The following is a 17,919-nucleotide window of genomic DNA, read 5'->3' on the forward strand; positions in this document are numbered from 1 at the left end:
AAGGTCGAAGGAAGTTGCTGATGGCATCCCACCACTGCCACCAGTTGTTAAGGTAAGGAAGGTCTCGATGGCATGGACAGCGGGTTCTCTTTAAGGTAGCTGACTTCACTAGTCGACATGAAGACAGCATCTGCTCAAAGCACACTTGGAGTATTTGACGCCCAGTGCTTGAATCTCTCGACTAGGAAGATGGCTACTCGCACTTCATCATTTCGTGAAGTCAAGGCTGCATCCGTCATTCAATGAAACGCCAGAGGACTAAAATCACGTTTTTCATATTTTCGTCAGTTTGTGTTTACCAACGTGTTTCCACTCATCGTCATTTGTGAACCCAATTTATCGAAACTAATAAGACTTTCAGGGTACGAAGCTGTCATGTCTTCAACAAATGGTGCGTGGAGCAAAATCATTGTCTGTGTTCATCGTGAACTGACGTATGTTGTCCAACAAATAGCGCCTCACGATGACAATCAGTACATCTGCATCACTGCGAAAAAGAACAAAGTCATGTTTTCTCTCATAGACGTTTATATATCGCAATCGAATAATCTCGATTCCAGGAGATCAGCGGATATTTTAAGAGTGTGTCCTGTGCCATGGGTCATCATAGGTGATTTCAATGCGCACCATCAGGCATGGGGAAGTACGCGGACAAATGCAAGAGGACACAAGTTAGCAAACATTGCCTACAAGTACAACTCTCCTGAACGACGGTAGCCTCACTTTTCTTCGAGGGGTGATATACGGCTGTCTCGACCTTGCTTTTGTCTTCAACTCCCTCGCGAAATACGTTAAGTGGTTTCCAGATGTTGAGACAAGAGGAAGTGATCACATTACAATCTACCGTAACATCAAAGGCTTGTCTAGTTGTGGTCCACGTACGACCGATCGAGCAGTCTAATGAACCAACGTCAAATTTGACATGAAAGTTGCTTGCTGCGATGGCCTGGGATCTCGGTTGGAGCAAAGAATTCAGAGCACAATGCAAAACGCCACTCACACGGTGACAATATCTGCCACATGAAAGCGTTGGTATTGGCGTACGAAATCAATTCGCGATCTAAGCGCAGCCACGAGGATGCAAAAGAAGATTCAGCATCGCATGGATAGATTAGCGTCAGAACGATGGACAAAGTTTTGCCAGTCACTAGACCCTCGCAAGCTACTCTCACACATTTGAAAAACGGTGCAAGGTCTGCGTCTTCTTACGGAACAGCGTTTCCCATTCAAAGCGCTTCCGCTATTTCAGGGGAGGAAAGACATTGATGTCGCAGAAGATTTTTGTACGTAGATCGCCAACCAAGCCACTCGTCCAGATTATTCAGTGAGAGGTGACGTCCCCCGTTCCCGTGACCATCAAATGGACCTCCCTTTTACAATGGAGGAGCTCGAGGTGGCACTAGCTCTCTGGAGGCGTTCAACTTCTCTAAGTTCAGATGGTATTCCGTACCGATCCTTGTGCAACCTTGGGGAAGGTGCAACGAGAGAACTGTTGAGCCTTTACAACATCTTGTGGCAGGATGGCAATGTTCCTGACGATTGGAAAGTAAGCCGCTTGTTACCCATCTTGAAACAAGGCAAATCCCCACTCTAACTCGCCTCATACCACCCAACAGCAATGGCCAGCTGCGTAGGGAAATTGATGGAACCGATGGTACTAGGCCACCTGGATGTGGTGTCTTGAATACTACAAGACCTATCCGAATTCTATGGCTGGTGACCGACGCGATTGCTCTTCCATTGACAATGTCGTTGATCTAGTTTCGTACGTTCAGCACAAAAGATCTCGTAAGCGACTATCTACAGCTTTGTTTCTAGATTTGAAAGGCGCGTATGAAAATGTACTACATGAAGCCATTTTGGCTGCTCTTGCGGTGGTTGGCCTTGGTGGTCAAGTCTTCCATTGAATTTCGAGTTACCTGCCTGTAAGATCATTCTTTGTGTTAACAGAAGATGGTCCCTCAGGGGTGTTCCCCTAGGCGGAGTTCTTAGCGCGACGCTATTCAATCTATTCGCTATTCAAAAACGCTGTCGCTCGTGCTTATGCTCTCGTCAGAGCCGTATGTTAACGGCTCATATATTCTACTGTGTGATGTGCAGTCTATGAGAAGAGTGTTCATGAAAACCATTTTTCTCCGTGTGCAACCATTCTCTCGCACCTGCATTTTGTAGAGTTACTCGACATTGGGTTCAAAAGAGGTTGTAACCCTCCTTACTTCGTTTAATACTATGTTATGTTGCGATTGCATTGATACTTTCGCCATTGCAGTGCAAACGAGTATTTGACATGGTAGCAAAAGTTTGCTGCATTTCTCTACAACCACTTTGATAAACTTCGGGACGGCAACGAATGCAGGTACGGCCAGTACTCCCAGCTCTACCCGAACCGGCGTGGTGTGCGAGTTCCTAACACTTACTGCCACCGGGCGTTCCAGGACTGCGCCCCGGGCCGTTGTTTCGTGCAGTCTCCAGGGTACCCGGGTATCTACCCTCGCAATCTACTCTGCAAGTACCACATCAATGTGCGGCGGAACCTCGTGGGCCTTGACCTAGCTGCCTTCGACGTTGATGGGTTGCGCTGTGACAACCTCCTCATGTGCTTTCCGAGGCCGGTCACAAGAAACCTGGAGCTGTGCCCTTTCGACTATGTCAAGGTTTGCGAACTCATAAATATTGATAAATAAAATCAAGCTAGTGTGAACGCGTACACTTGGGAAAGTGTGTTGGTCCTGTGTAAGCTAGTGAGACTTTGCCGAAAAATCCAGCGTATTATGGAGCCACAACCATGCCCGTGTAGTAACGAGGGGGAAGGGGGCAGGTGGATGCGGCGACCATTGTCGCGTATGAAATTTTTATTGCATGATACGTGCGCAGAAATTCGACAAACACAAGAAAAACAAAATAGACAGAAAATTAGCAGATCCCACGTACAGTGCGAAGCGATAATATGCGAAGCATGAATAAGAAATGCTGATATATCCCTTTAAACTCACACAACTTATTCAAGTTATTATTATTATTATGTTATTCAAGACTGCAATTTCTCAGCAATGCTTGTAACTATACGCAGTTTCCATTATCTATCTTTGTCTTGTATGTGCTTGAATTCCTATACATTTTTAGTTGACTTATGTTGCCTTCCTGATTTGCGCATCTGACACTTGTTTCTTTATTTTGTCTTTTTATTGTGTGTTATATATGTTGTACCCACCCCCTCTGTAATGCCCTATGGGCCCTGAGGGTAATCTAATAAATAAATAAATAAATAAATAAATAAACTTCACCATTTGGAAGTAACTGATGTCGTACATGACTTCCGTGTCGTGGTTATCATGTTTGGATGTGACGTTTACTTTTGTCATTCCTTCACGTCACGTGATACCAAATGTAGTATAAGTGGAGCTAGCGAAACGGCCGCGAGCATGCTATGAGCGTGGTATTTTGTCATGTTGTTACTTGACACGCGTGTCAGGATTATCATGTTTGCAGCAGTCATATATTTTGTCATTCACTGACGTCACGTAACACCAAATTCGGTATATTTAGAGCTAGTGAAACGGCCTTGGGCACATCAAAAAGGGCCCAATATACTCCAATGTGCCGTCGACGCGCACGCACGCTGGGCACAGTGACGCTACGTTAGCAAAACGCGAGCGCTCTACAGTCTGACGCCAGGCGCGACTGGCGTTTCTCGGTGTGGTCCGACGATTTCGCGTTGATGCCAAAGAGTAACATTACTCTATGCTGATGCGTTACCCGGACAACATCGCGTCTCCTTCTTTTCGTGATGCAGGGACGCCAGACACGCTGAAACATGCATGCGTCAAAGGAATGCAGCGCGTCACGTCGAAATATATTGCCGCGTTGACTGTGGCACGTAGTCATGTTCTCACATGATACGCATCTCATTATTATCATGTTTGCACCAGTCGCATAACTCCGTCATCTATTGGCGTTACGTAATACTGAATTTGGCCTATGTACGTCAAGCTAGCAAAACGGCCGCGAGCGCTTCTTGAGTTTGGCATGTAGTTATGTTGTTACGTGACACGCATCTCGTGATTATCATGTTTGGACGTGTCATCCTCTATGTTGTCAGTTCGCATCAAAAGTAATGCCGAGCTTGGTACATGTGAAGCTAGTGAAACGGCCACCAGGGCATAATGAGCGTGGCATGTAGTCATGTTGTTACATGACGCACATATGATTTTCATGTTTAGGTCGGTCGCTTGTGTTCACCATGTCACACCATACCAGTTTCGCAACATGCCTTGTGAAAGAAACCACCGCATGAGCTGCAGGACCATGAAGTGTAAATCGTGACATTCATGACATACATGTCATAGTTTTCATGTTATGACTATTCAAATATGTTATTCATACAGTCATGTCATGCCATACCGAGTTTGGTATCGACACCATTACCGAAACGACCAGGCTAGCTAAATGTCGTAGGTATATAGATAGATAGATAGATAGATAGATAGATAGATAGATAGATAGATAGATAGATAGATAGATAGATAGATAGATAGATAGATAGATAGATAGATAGACAGACAGATAGATAGATAGATAGATAGATAGATAGATAGATAGATAGATAGATAGATAGATAGATAGATAGATAGATAGATAGATAGATAGATAGATAGATAGATAGATAGATAGATAGATAGATAGATAGATAGATAGATAGATAGATAGATAGATAGATAGATAGATAGATAGATAGATAGATACGCCTAAAGTCACCGAAGTTCGCTAAGAAATGCTTCGCATTTTTTAACGTAATACGGCATCAGTTTTCGGTGACGCGTCTCGAGATACGGCTCAACTCAGGCCTTCAAACTATTTTTAAAACGATAGTCTTTCTTAGGGTCCTTCGACGCAAAAATGTTGGTCTGTCCGTCTGTCTGTTTGTCCACCCTTAACGGTACCGGGCACCTTAAACGGAACCAGCGGATACCCCAAACGGCCGATCCCATCCGCAGCACCCACCAATGTTGCTCAACGTTCAGCGTTTATACTTGGGCGATTGTCAATTAAAAATCAATTATCGCGCATATCTGAGGCATCATAACACGTATATATTCTGTATGTGCGTCTTTTACTAGAACAGGCATACACAAGTTATTCTAAGGACCATAGCGTTTATAACGCGGCGCTGACCATGCAACACTTGCACGAAAAGGGAACTGTTTCCAAAGCTTTGCTAAGACGACACGGCGGTGGCATGTACACGGTGACACGGTGGTGGTGGTGGCACGGCTCTGAGACAGGCGCCGCACGCCTGTCTCAGAGCCGCGCATTTAGTTTCTGAAGATAACTGCCAGATAGCACTCATGTCTCACGTGTCACGTGACTTTGTGCGCTCGTTCGCCTCCACTGCTCGCTCGAGGCACTATAACGCAGTGCCTCCAAAATACCATTCACGCATTTTCTTGCACACAAAACAAAAATAAACGTTTTGTTCAAGTTCTCCAGACGCAAGACTATTGTCTTTCGACGACATTTGATACGCGACCACTTATAAGCGTGCAATGGACAAGGTCACATCTACACACACGCTGCCCTTCATTTCTCCCTCTCTTCTCCTTTGATCCCCTCACCCCTTCCTCCAGTGCAGGGTAGCAAACCGGACGTGCGTCTGGTTGACCTCCTTGCTTTTCATTTCTTCCCTTCCTCCTCCTCCTTGCTGATTGACATGCGGATATGGGGCCAATTCTTTTTCTCAAAGAATTATTGCCATCTGTAACAAAATTCGGCACCCCGCAAAAAGTTAGTATGTAAGTAGTCTAGCTAGAGGTACTGCTGCCTGCCAAATATCGCCTTCGAAATACAAGCGCTTACCTAAGAAAAAAAAAGAAAACTGGCACATCCCACGTAAAGTGGGAATCGATGATATGCGAAACACGAATGAGGAAGGTTGATATGTCACTTTCAAATCACTACAACGTTACAAGGTGGAGGTAAATTATGCCGCATACGACTTCCATTTCATGACTATCATTTTTGGATGTGTAGTATACCTTCATCGTGTTTCACGTCACGTGATGCCATGTTTTGTACATGTGGGACTAGCGAAATCGCCGCGAGTGCTTCATGAGCGTGGTATGTTGTCATGTAGTTACATGACATGCGTCTCATGATTATCATGTTTTCACCAGTCACATACCGTCGTCATCAATTCACGTACCGTAATACCAACTTGTATATGTGACGCTAGCGAAATGACCGAGAGCACATCATGAGCGTGGCACGTAGTCATGTTGTTACATGATACACATGCCATAATTTTCACGTTCCGGTCTGTCACTTGTGTCGCCAAGAGAGAGAGAGAGAATTTATTAGAAGGCAGAGAAGTCGGCCTGAGCTAGTTCGCTCTAGCCTGCGACTCTACACAGGGGATAAGGGACGAAGGAAGGCCATTTTGTGGAATAAACACAAAATGGCCATCTTCCTGCGCAATGCCAGGGATGCTAAGGACAACAAAGTCCTAATGTTGGTAACACTGACATAGCGATCATCCATTATTATCTCTTAAGGGTACCTAATGGGGCATTGCATCATCGTCACCATCATCATCATCATCACCATCATCAGCCTATCTACGTCCACTGCAGGACAAAGGCTTCCTTCATGTTCCACCACTCATCTTGGTCCTCTGCTTGCTGCTGCCTTTATATACCCGCAAACTTCTTAGTCTCATCTGCCCACCTAACTTTCTGTCTTCCTCTTACCCACTTGTCTTCTCTGGGAATCCGCGTAGTTACCCATAGTGACCAGCGGTCATTTTTTCCACGGGCTATATGCCAGGCCCATGTTCATTTCTTCTTGATTTCAACTGTGACATCCTCAACCCCCGTTTGTTCGCTAATCCACTCTGCTCTCTTCTTGTCTCTTCAAGTTACACCGACCATTTTTCTTTCCATTGCTCGCTGCGTCGTCCTCAATTGAAGATGAACTCCCTTCGTAAGTCTCCGGGTCTCTGCTTCATAGCTAAGTACCGGCAATATGCAGCTGACATATGCCTTCCCCTTGAGGAATAGTGGCAATCTACCTGTCATAATGTGAGAGTGCTTGTCAAATGTGCTTCATCTCATTTTTATTTTTCTAGTTACTTCAATCTCGTGGAACGACTCCACGGTTATTACCTGCCCTAAGTAGACATAAGCTTTTCCAACTTCAAGTGCACTATTACCTATCTCGAAGCGCTGTTCTCTTTCCAGGTTTTTGCCCGTTACTTTCTTTTTCTGCAGATTAATTTTAAGACCTACCTTTCCGCTCTCCTTGTCTAACTTCGTAATCATGAGTTGCAATTCGTCCCCTGAGTTACTCAGCAATACAATGTCATCAGCGAAACGCAGGTTATTAAGGTACTCTCTACTAACTCTTATACCTAAATCTTCCCATTCTAGGCCTCTGAAAACATCCTGTAAGCACATGGTAAATAGTATTTCGGAAGATTGTATCTTCTGCCTTACACCCTTCTCGATTAGTATTCTGTTGCTTTCTTTATGAAGCACTATGGTAGCAGTTGATCCCCTGTAGATTTATTCCAGGGTGATTTTATATGCTTCGGTGACGCCCTGATTCCGCAATACATGCATGACTGCTGATATTTCTGCTGAATCAATCGCCTTCTCGTTATCTATGGAGGCTCTGCATAGTAATTGGCTGTATTCTGAGCATTTCTGCGTTACCTGACTGAGAGTATGAATGTGGGAGATTGTTGAGTAGCCTGTTCGAAATCCTGCTTGTTTTTGGTTAATTGATTTTTCATTTGGCCTTAGTTTTGTTAGTAAGTACCTTTGTAAATAGCTTGTATACGATGGAGAGCAAGCTGCTTAGCCGGTAATTCTTCAAGTGCTTGTCATCTCCTTTCTTAAGTATTAATATGATGTTAGCATTCTTCCAAGACTCTGATACTCTTCCCGTCAGGATACACTTCACAAACAGGGTGGCTAGCTTTTCTAACACAATCTGTCCTCCATCTTTCAGCAGATCTTATGTTATTTGATCCTCTCCAGCAGCTTTGCCCCTTTGCATGCTCTCCAAGGCTTTTCTGACTTCTGTCAATAGTGGTGGGGTGCAATCATGGTTACTGCTAGTTCTTATAGTAAGGTCATGGTTGTCCTGGCTACTATACATAATTCTGTAAAACTCTTCCTCTATTTTTGCTATCTTACTCATATTTTAGTTGTTTTGCCTTCTTTGTCCCTTAGTGCCCACATCTGATTTTTGCCTGCCCCAAGTTTCTTCTTCACTGCTTTGATGCTTCCTCCTTTCTGCAGAGCAGGTTCGATTCTCTTCATCTTATGCCTTCTTACATCTAATACCTTACGCTTATTAATCAACTTCCAAAGCTCCGCCAACACTATTTTGTCATTTGTATTTAAGGTTGTTATGTTTTGACGCTTCTTCGTGAGGTTCCTCATTTCCTGGGACAGCTTGCCAGTGCCTTGTCTGGCTACCATACATCCAACCTCCACTACACACTTCATATTGATTCTCGTCAGATTATCATTCATTGTGTCGACGCTAGGATTGGTTTTCTCGATAAGAGCCGAGTACCTGTTCTGAAGTGAAACTCTTAGTTCCTGTATTTTCTCTCTGAATACTAGCTTATTGATTGTCTTATGGCGTATCAGTTTATGTCGTTCCTTCTTCAAGATTATACAATTTCGAGAGCATATCAATTTCTTGTGACTGCATTGTACGTTCCAACCACTTCCACATCCTGCATGATGCCTCGGTGTCCACTCAATATGAAGCCTAATTTGTTCTTACTTTCCCCATTAGGCCTCCTCCATTTTCCTTCACGGTTCCCTCGTTTTTGGTAGAAGGTATTCAAGATTCGTAAATTATTGCATTCTCCGAATTCCATTAACAGCTCTCCTCTGGCATTTCTACTACCGATGCCGAAATCTCCTACTGCCTGGTCTCCAGCCTTCTTCCTCCCTACCTTGGTATTGAAGTCTCCCATCAGTATAGTATACTGTGTTTTTACTTCACTCATTGCGGATTCCACGTCTTCATTGAAACTTTCAACTGACACGTCATCAAGGTTAGATGTAGGCGCGTACGCCTGTATCACCTTCATCTTGTATCTCTTGAGTTTAATTACGATACCTACCACTGTTTCATTATTTCTATAGTATTCCTCTATGTTGTCATCTCTGTTTCTGTGGATAAAGAATCCTACTTTCAGTTCTTTTCTGTCGGCCAAGCCACAATGGCACAGAACGTGCCCGTTCTAAAACACTGTATGGGTCTCCTAACCTCGCATTGCATTAGGGTAGCGAAATGTACATGCAAAGTAACACACAAAGAAATTTAGGCATGTTAGCTTTGTACAGTATTGCGAAATCGGAAGTTAAACAAAAAAAAGACACATGCTAAATGTTCCTCCATCTACGGACAAAGTATTTGTATTGTGGTTTCGCGAGGTCGAGCGAAGGAAAAAATATAAACATCAAAATAAGAATTTACATTATGATTGGTGAACTGGTTTTAGAAGAAAAGTGGTTTTGTTATCTATTCTTACGAAGGCTCAGACCATAAAATCGTGTAACTTTACAGCCACTATATTAAAAAGATTGAAAACGAAGAGGTAAAGGGCAAAGTAGTTATACACTAGGAAAAGGGAGCAGCTCATAGTGAGCTTCCAGTTTCATGTTTGTGTCAGTGAAGTAAAGCAGTCTTCTTTTTCATTTTGACATGCAAGCTGATACGAACTACCTAAATTTCGTACTGTCACGTTGACGGACGATTGATTTCGGAAGTGAAGTGTACTCTTCTATAGCTAAGGGTAAGAAAATTATTAAATGGGTTTGTAGAGCCAGGTATATGCTGCACACCCATGGATTTAAAAAGTCGACGTTTTGTTCTCAACGGTGGTAAAAATTTGGTGTTCGAATGTCCAGGACGGGGATGCCGCCAGGGGGCCAGAGGGTGCGGACGCGTTTCACGCCGGTTCCGCGGATGTTTTATGTTTGTGGCAGAAATTCAGATCTTCGATCAACGGCATTCTACTCAGCAGTTTCTGGAAGGTCAGCGAATCCTGCCTATATCAAGTTTTTCGGAGGTGAGCCGCTTTTCTGGACACTGTAGCTCATTTATTGCGGTGCCACACTGGCACACGAACTAAGCCTAACGCAGCACCGGTAGACGCCGTCGCTCGCGCTGCAGACGCGGCCGGCGTCTATGCCGAACCCAGCGAGCAGTGCGACGCCCCTTTGCTACTCGCTTAACGGCTTTATCCTCGACTGCAATGGAAGTTGTTCACGTAGACGGTGAAGAAATATCGCCGACAGATGTCCGCAAGGAGAATGGCTGGCTCGAGGTTCGGGCCAAATACAAGGAACGCAAGGCGCGCGTCGCGGGCACTGACCCTGCTGCGCAGACCGCTGACGCGCTCAACGATGATGAAGCGTTTGTCAAAAGAGCAGCCAGAAACGTGCGACGACTCAGCATGGCGACCAAAAAACCGAATCTGCCGGTGGACGACATCAAGGTCATCGTACGCCCTAGAGATGGCTTCAGCACCAGGACACATCGTGCTGCTCGGATCGGCGACAGCATACGTGCCGCTGCCGGACTGAACCAAGAGGAAACCAGAGGCGATATCTTTCGCGTAAACGAAAGACAGAATATTGTAGTAGTGAGCACTCCATCGGAAGAGAGAGCCAGAAGATATTGTGAAATCTCCAAGCTAACCATGGGAGACAAAGATTACGCAGCGAGGGCATATGCAGCCGCGCCGGAAAATACAACCAAGGGCATCATCCGTGGGATTCCCGACGAAGATTCTCCTGAGGATATTGAGAGACACCTCGTCAACGAGCACAACCCTTCGTTATTGCACGCGAAGAGGATGGGAAGCACGGCACACGCTATCGTCGTATTCGAAGGAAGTGTAGTGCCGCGCTACATATACTACAACGGAACGGAGCACCGTTGCGTGCTCTACAAGAAACAGTACGAGACGTGCTACGCTTGCGGCCGACTTGGACATCGATCCGACGTTTGCCCCAACCCAGAGAGTAGAAGATGCAGAGGCTGTGGCTGTGATGATCCACCGCAAGACCACTGCTGTGAGCCCAGATGTCGACTTTGCGGCAAGGACCACCCTACCGGAGACAGGAAATGCCAAGCCAAGTACAGAACTCCTTACATAGTGAAGAAACGCCAGTGGGAAAGAAGGCAACGTGAGGAGGACGCAGACAAGAGCTATAGGGTGTACGGCGAAAGTGGACACGCCTGTTCGGCGCTGCGTGGGGAGAGACGAGGCCGATCCGCCTCGCGTTCTCGCTCCCGCTCCCGGTCCCGGTCTCACTCCCGCTCTCGGTCGAGGAACGCCGAGCGCCAACGAGCCAAGGACAGACCTAAGTCCCAGGGCACGTCTCCCGCCAGTACCGACACTACAGCGACGCGAGCTGCCGGACCCGGTGGTAACGACAGTCTACCCAAAGCCTCCAAGGTGAGCTGGGCGGCAGCCGCCTCCGGCGAGCGTGCGCGGTCTGGCACTGCCTTTTCTAACAGTGAAGGTCAACACGACATGATCATGCAAATTCAAAAACGACTCGAGCAATTGGAGAGAGATAACATTAGATACAAAAACGTAATTGAGGAACTCAGGGAGGAAAATGCTAGTCTAAAAAATGAGGTAGCTAAAAAGGGCGGAACGATCCGATTGCAGGACAATCCAGGGGAGGTACTATCTAAGGATGAAACGGTGCCGACCCCCTCGAAACGCAGGGCAGTTGAAGTGGACCCGGCGCAAGCCGAAATTCAAACACATAAAACAGAGGAAAGGGATAGGAAACGGCACGATGTCGAAGACGACATAAGCATAGTCAGGAAAGAAATAGAGGATGAAAAGAACACGCGTAAAGCAGAAATGGAACGAATGCTTAGCCAGCTTACAGGCGCGATGCAGCAGATAACAACTACAATGCAGCAAATACAGCAACAACTCGCCACCCTGCAGATGAGGGTTGAAAACAACGAGCGAAGGTTACCAGCTAGCAGCTGCGGGCCCCTCAAACAGACTGGGAAACCGTACCACAGACCAGTGGACACAGAGACTAGGGAGAACACTGGCAAATATTAAATTTTACTATCATCATGGCTACTCACAATACTAAAAATTACGTAATTTGGCAATGGAATTGTAGAGGATACGCTAGAAAGCGGGGACATCTTCAACAGTACCTGATTAACAAGGAGAAGCCAGATGTGATACTTCTACAGGAAACTAACGTTAAAGCTAAGTTATCCGGTTACAAGTCATTTCAGGATAGCGCTCCTCGGGACAAACCGGCCGTCGCGACGCTAGTCAAACGTAACCTAACCGTAACGCAGCATGAGATAAAGGTAAACGCGATACCGCACCTGTTGGTGGAGATAGTACCTCCAAAGAATCGAGACAATAGTCTTTTCATTCTTAATGTGTATAGTAGCCCTCGACTTAAGCACCGCTTCCGCGCGCTACTCAAGAAGGCGGCCGGCATCGCGGGGACCCGAGCGCTCCTCGTAGCGGGAGACTTTAACGCTCATCATTCCGCATGGGGCTACAAATACGAAAACCTGAAAGGCAAAAACCTATGGGAGGATGCTCTACTGGAGGGTCTCACTCTCATTACCGACCCCTCCGCGCCTACGCGACAAGGAAATAGTGTTTGTGCTGATACGTCACCAGATCTCGCGTTCGTTAAAAACATAACAAACGTATGCTGGACGAATACACAGGAGGATTTGGGCAGTGATCACACTATTGTAGAAATTCGTGCCAATGCGGGGCCGTGCAAAAAGAAAAGCAAGCTACTAAAACTTGTAGAGTGGGACAAGTTTAGGCAAAACAGGGAAAATAGGATTGACTCCTCGGAAAATATCGAAGATATAGAAAAGTGGACATCAATGCTGAGGCAAGATGTCGCGGCAGCAACGCATGAGGTCCCTCCTGAAGCAAACCTCCAGGTCCTAGATAGTAAGCTTCTGCATATGTGGGAGGCTAAACGTAGCCTACAAGCCCGGTGGAAAGTACAACGACACAATAGGACTTTACGTAGGCGAATAGCTAAACTGAATAGAGACATCGAGGAATACGCTTTACAGCTTTGCAAGTCACAGTGGGAAGAGACGTGTAATAGCATGGATAGTCGGGTAGGGTTCACCAAGGCGTGGAATCTCCTCAGGTTCCTGCTGGATCCAGAGGAGACTAAAACAGCATATAGGCAAAATGTCAACAAGATAATCAACGTCTACAAAGGCACCCACGCAGAACTCTTGCATGAACTCAGGATGAGATACACTAATCCGACTAGACCCGTGCTCCACTCTGAATACAAAGGCACTGCGAACGAGTGCTTGGACAGACCCTTCAGCATTGCTGAAGTACGCGCGGTGCTGCACAGGCTCAACACGAAATCATCGCCCGGACCAGACGGGGTTACGAACAAAACGCTTCGGAATCTAGATGACACATCGATAGAGCACCTCACGGTTTTCCTTAACGAATGCTGGGAAAAGGGACGTATTCCCCGACAGTGGAAAACCGCCCGCATCGTTATGATACCCAAACCAGGAAAGCGCATACAGCTGGAAAATCTAAGGCCGATATCGCTGACGTCCTGCGTTGGTAAGGTCATGGAGCACGTGGTCCTCGCGAGACTAACAAACTTTCTCGAGGACCACGATCTGATTCCTCACACCATGCTGGGCTTCAGGAAGAGCCTCTCCACGCAGGACGCCATGCTACAACTCAAGCACCAGGTAATAGACAGCATGACCACTTCTACCAAAGCAATCTTAGGCCTAGATTTAAAGAAGGCGTTTGATAATGTCAAGCACTCGACTATACTTACCCGAATAATAGAACTAGGACTCGGTAAAAGGACGTACGACTACGTCCGTGATTTTCTAACGGACAGGACAGCGAGGATCACATTGGGAGAATTAGAGTCAGGAGAGATAGAGATGGGCAGCGCCGGCACTCCTCAGGGTTCGGTGATTTCGCCCTTGCTCTTTAACCTCGCACTCATAGGGTTACCAGCTAAATTAGAAGAGATTGACGGGCTCTCCCACAGTCTGTACGCAGACGACATTACTCTGTGGGTAACTCGGGGATGTGACGGCCAAATAGAACAGACGCTACAGCGAGCCATCGATACGGTTCAAAGATTCCTAGAGGACACGGGCCTCACCTGCTCGGCTGAGAAATCGGAGCTACTGGTTTACAGACCTACGCGCAGAGGTCGAAAGCCCAAATACAGCGAACAAAGCGCAAATCACGCAGAGGAAGCGATACAGCTAACGACCTCGGAAGGCCACGTCATTCCCAAAGTAGACGTTATACGCGTGTTAGGCTTGTATATTGCAGCCAATGGCCACAATGGCGAAACTGTTCGCAGGTTGGAACACGCGGTAAATCAGACAATCCGACTTCTAAAACGAATTACGAACCGACATAGTGGTATGAAAGAAGGGAACACTATTAGACTTGTGCAAGCCTTTGTCCTCAGTAGAATCACGTACGTTGCCTCTTACTTGAATTGGCACGTCGCCGAGAAGATAAAATTAGATTGCTTAATCAGGAAAGTGTATAAGCAAGCTTTATGCTTACCCATGAACACAAGCACAGTGAAATTATTAGAACTAGGCTTGCACAACACGCTTGACGAATTAATAGAAGCGCACAACGTAGCACAGTATGAACGACTTTCTAAGACTAAAACGGGCAGGTACATCCTCGAAAAACTGGGAATCCACTATCACACGCAGCAAGGCGAAAAAGCCGACATCACCGTGATGGTGAGGGAAAAGATAGTGATTCCGCCGTTGCCCAAAAATATGCACCCGGAACATCACACCGGCCGAAGAAACCAGAGAGCGCAGGACTTGCAGAGAAAATTCGGAAATTGCAAGGAAGCGGTATTCGTGGACGCGGCCAGATACGCGCGAAGGTGTGGTTACGTGGCCGCGGTGGTCGACGGTAAAGGGACATGCATGACGAGCGTTACGGTGCAAACGCCACTGACCGAGACGGCCGAGGAGGTGGCCATAGCACTCGCGGTGGCGACCACTGAGGCCGAAGTAGTAATTAGTGACTCGCAAGCAGCGATACGCAACTATGCGAACGGTCGTGTCTCCCGAGAGGCGCTGCGAATCCTAATGACTAACGAAGACAAAATTCGGGAAAAAAATGACACTTTCGTCATATGGACCCCCGCACACACACAAACCCCGCTGGCCGGCAACGAGGCGGCGCACGCGGCGGCTCGAGCACTAACGAACCGAGCCGTTGCGAACGCCGACGCCGCCTCGGACGAAGTTCCACGCGGGGGGGAGTGGGAGTGGGGGGACCGCATGACTAGTTACCACGAAATAACGCAGCACTATAAGCTAGAAAGGCGAAAGTACCCTCCGCCACACAACAGGTTAAATAAAAAACAGGCAGTTGCGTGGCGACAACTGCAAACATATACTTATCCGAATCCAGTTCTCTTTAGTCTCTGTTACCCTGATCTGTATTTAACAGAAAAATGCAAGGTTTGCGATGAAAGGGCGACACTTTCACATATACTATGGGAATGCTCGAGTTTAGATGAAAGCAACGATGAAAACCACGAAGAGGCAGTTTCGGACCGCAGGACACGCTGGGAGGGGGCTCTGCTCAGCTCCTCATTCGAACAACAACTGTGGGCCGTCCAGCGAGCCGAGGAAGCCGCCCGAGCCCAAGGGCTCGTGGCCGACGCCTAGGCCCGCCCCAAATCAACTTCGCTGGACTTCATAAATAAAGTTATTCTTCTTCTTCTTCGAATGTCCAGACGGTTAAGATACAGGTTATGAAAGAGTATTAGACGCACTGTTCTTCGTTGGGCTAAAGAGTCGAGACTGGGGGTTGATTTGATGGCACCAACACTGACCCAACAACTATATTGAGAACTTATGAAACGGGTGGCCCTATCCTGTGCGCTTTACAATATTTCAATGAAGTAATTTTGATGTGGGCTTTATATAGCTCGGGCTTATTCAAGTTTAGGTCTGGTATATACCTCCTTGGCAAGTTTTCTAGTTGAGGATAAAAAGGGGGCATTTAAACAAGCTTAGTTTTTTAAATGTTTCTGCTACTAATTTCGTGATGTGCTCAGACCTGTTCAGCTTGTCAGTGATAAGGACACTTACATAACGGCACGAATTTCACCATGTAAAGGTCGTAGAGTTTGAAGTGTATGAATTATCTAGAGAGGAATGGTTTGGCGACACTTGCATATTTTCGCATTGTGATACATTAGGCATCATCAGCCGTACATCACACTAAGTTTCTATTTCATCTAGGTCTCTCTGCAGCAACGTCTGGTCAGTGGTCGAAGTTATGCGGCAACAAAGAACGCAGTCATTTGCAAATTGGCCAATTGTGAATAAAATACCAGTAGAAAGGTCAATAGTGAAGACTAAAAATAAAAGAGATCCAAACACAGCCTTGAGGTACGCCTGAAAAACTTGAGATAAAGTAGAACAGTGGTTGTCAATAGCAGCAAACTGAGCGCAGTCTGAAAGCAACGAAAAAATCAAGCAAAGTCGAAAGGAAGCTGAGGATAGGTAGGAAAGGTAAGCCATCTTACGCTGATGTGGGATCTGGTCAAAGGCTTTAGAAAATTCTAAGCAGATAATATCAGTCTGGAATAACAAATCTAAACTGAAGGTAAGGTCAGTGGTGAATTCGTAAAGCTGGGTATCACAAGAAAATCCATAGCAGTAACCATGTTGCTTGAAAGCTTAAAAAAAAAGAAAGAATTTTTGTCCAAGTGAAAAGCGCCTAGACAATAATTGATATGTGCTAGCATTTTATAGGTAATACACGTTATAGATGGGTCGGTAGTTGAATGAATCAGTACGAAGCGAAAAACCAGCACGTAACACAGGACAGTGACAGAGAAAGTCGAAGCGCTGAACTTGCAACTAAGGTTTATTTCATACATCTGTCCGTCTCTGTCACTGTTCTGTGTTACACGCTGTTTTTTCGTTTCGTTCATCTTGCACCAATTCGCCCATATAAGCACTTTAGGATGAGTATGGTCCACGGCTCTAATGACTGGCACAACCTTGCTCATTTTCCAATAATCTTGAATTGAATAAGTGCATATTGTATGACTAATATTATTTATAATATCTGGCTTGAGATGTCCATAGTACCTTTAGAAAGTTTGGTAGTTATGTCGTCAGGTCTGAGATCACAGGATGCGTTCAAGTATTTGACAAGGTGCCTTCAGCTAATATGACAATAGGAGGCACCTGATTTAAATTAGGGCTGAAAAATGGGGTATGTTATGTGCCAGCTCATAAAAGACAGAGGTGAAGAATTCATTCATTACATCATCACAACGATCAGGAGGAACATTTCTACTATCTTGATGATGCAAACTGATATTTTGTAAAAGGTTGTGCTTCTGTAACAAGATCTTTCAGAATATTGGGGGGATAGTTGATATCTTGCAAGTCTGCCTGAAAGAATTTCTTTGTCAAGCATTTTAAGCGATTTGTATAAGCATAAAGACATTGAGAGTACTTCACCTATTTTGACATGCAGTCTCAGTTTGCTCGGCTAGGAAAAGACACTTTTTCCTATGTAACAGCCGCCACAGGGCATCCAAATTTAGGGCTTATCAGCATCACCACGAATACAGATAAGTGGTACATATTGTTGCGCACATGCACGAAGCCAACAAAGCGTATATGGTGAACGCACCTGTCGCCCGGAGCGAGAAAGGAAGAAGAGGATCAGGAGAGTCTCTAACCAGTCGGACGCTTCTGAGCTGCCCCGCATGACCTAATAAACGGCCCCTTTCAACCTCTCATGGCCTCTTTCAAACGTAACAGAGTGGAGGAGGTGCGGGGTAAGCGCTTCAACTA

General features: G+C 46.0%; 1 protein-coding gene across 1 annotated transcript in view; it reads left to right on the forward strand.

The window, feature by feature from the left end:
* LOC119166645 (dorsal-ventral patterning protein tolloid) overlaps positions 1–17,919 on the forward strand; it is a 469,222-nt gene that overhangs the window by 382,114 nt on the left and 69,189 nt on the right. Inside the window, exon 4 of the mRNA XM_037417961.2 lies at positions 2,357–2,654. Coding sequence (XP_037273858.1) covers positions 2,357–2,654 — 298 coding nt within the window. The remainder of the gene's footprint in view (positions 1–2,356; positions 2,655–17,919) is intronic.

This window comes from Rhipicephalus microplus, unplaced genomic scaffold, assembly GCF_043290135.1.
Source record: "Rhipicephalus microplus isolate Deutch F79 unplaced genomic scaffold, USDA_Rmic scaffold_16, whole genome shotgun sequence".
NCBI lineage: Eukaryota > Metazoa > Arthropoda > Arachnida > Ixodida > Ixodidae > Rhipicephalus > Rhipicephalus microplus.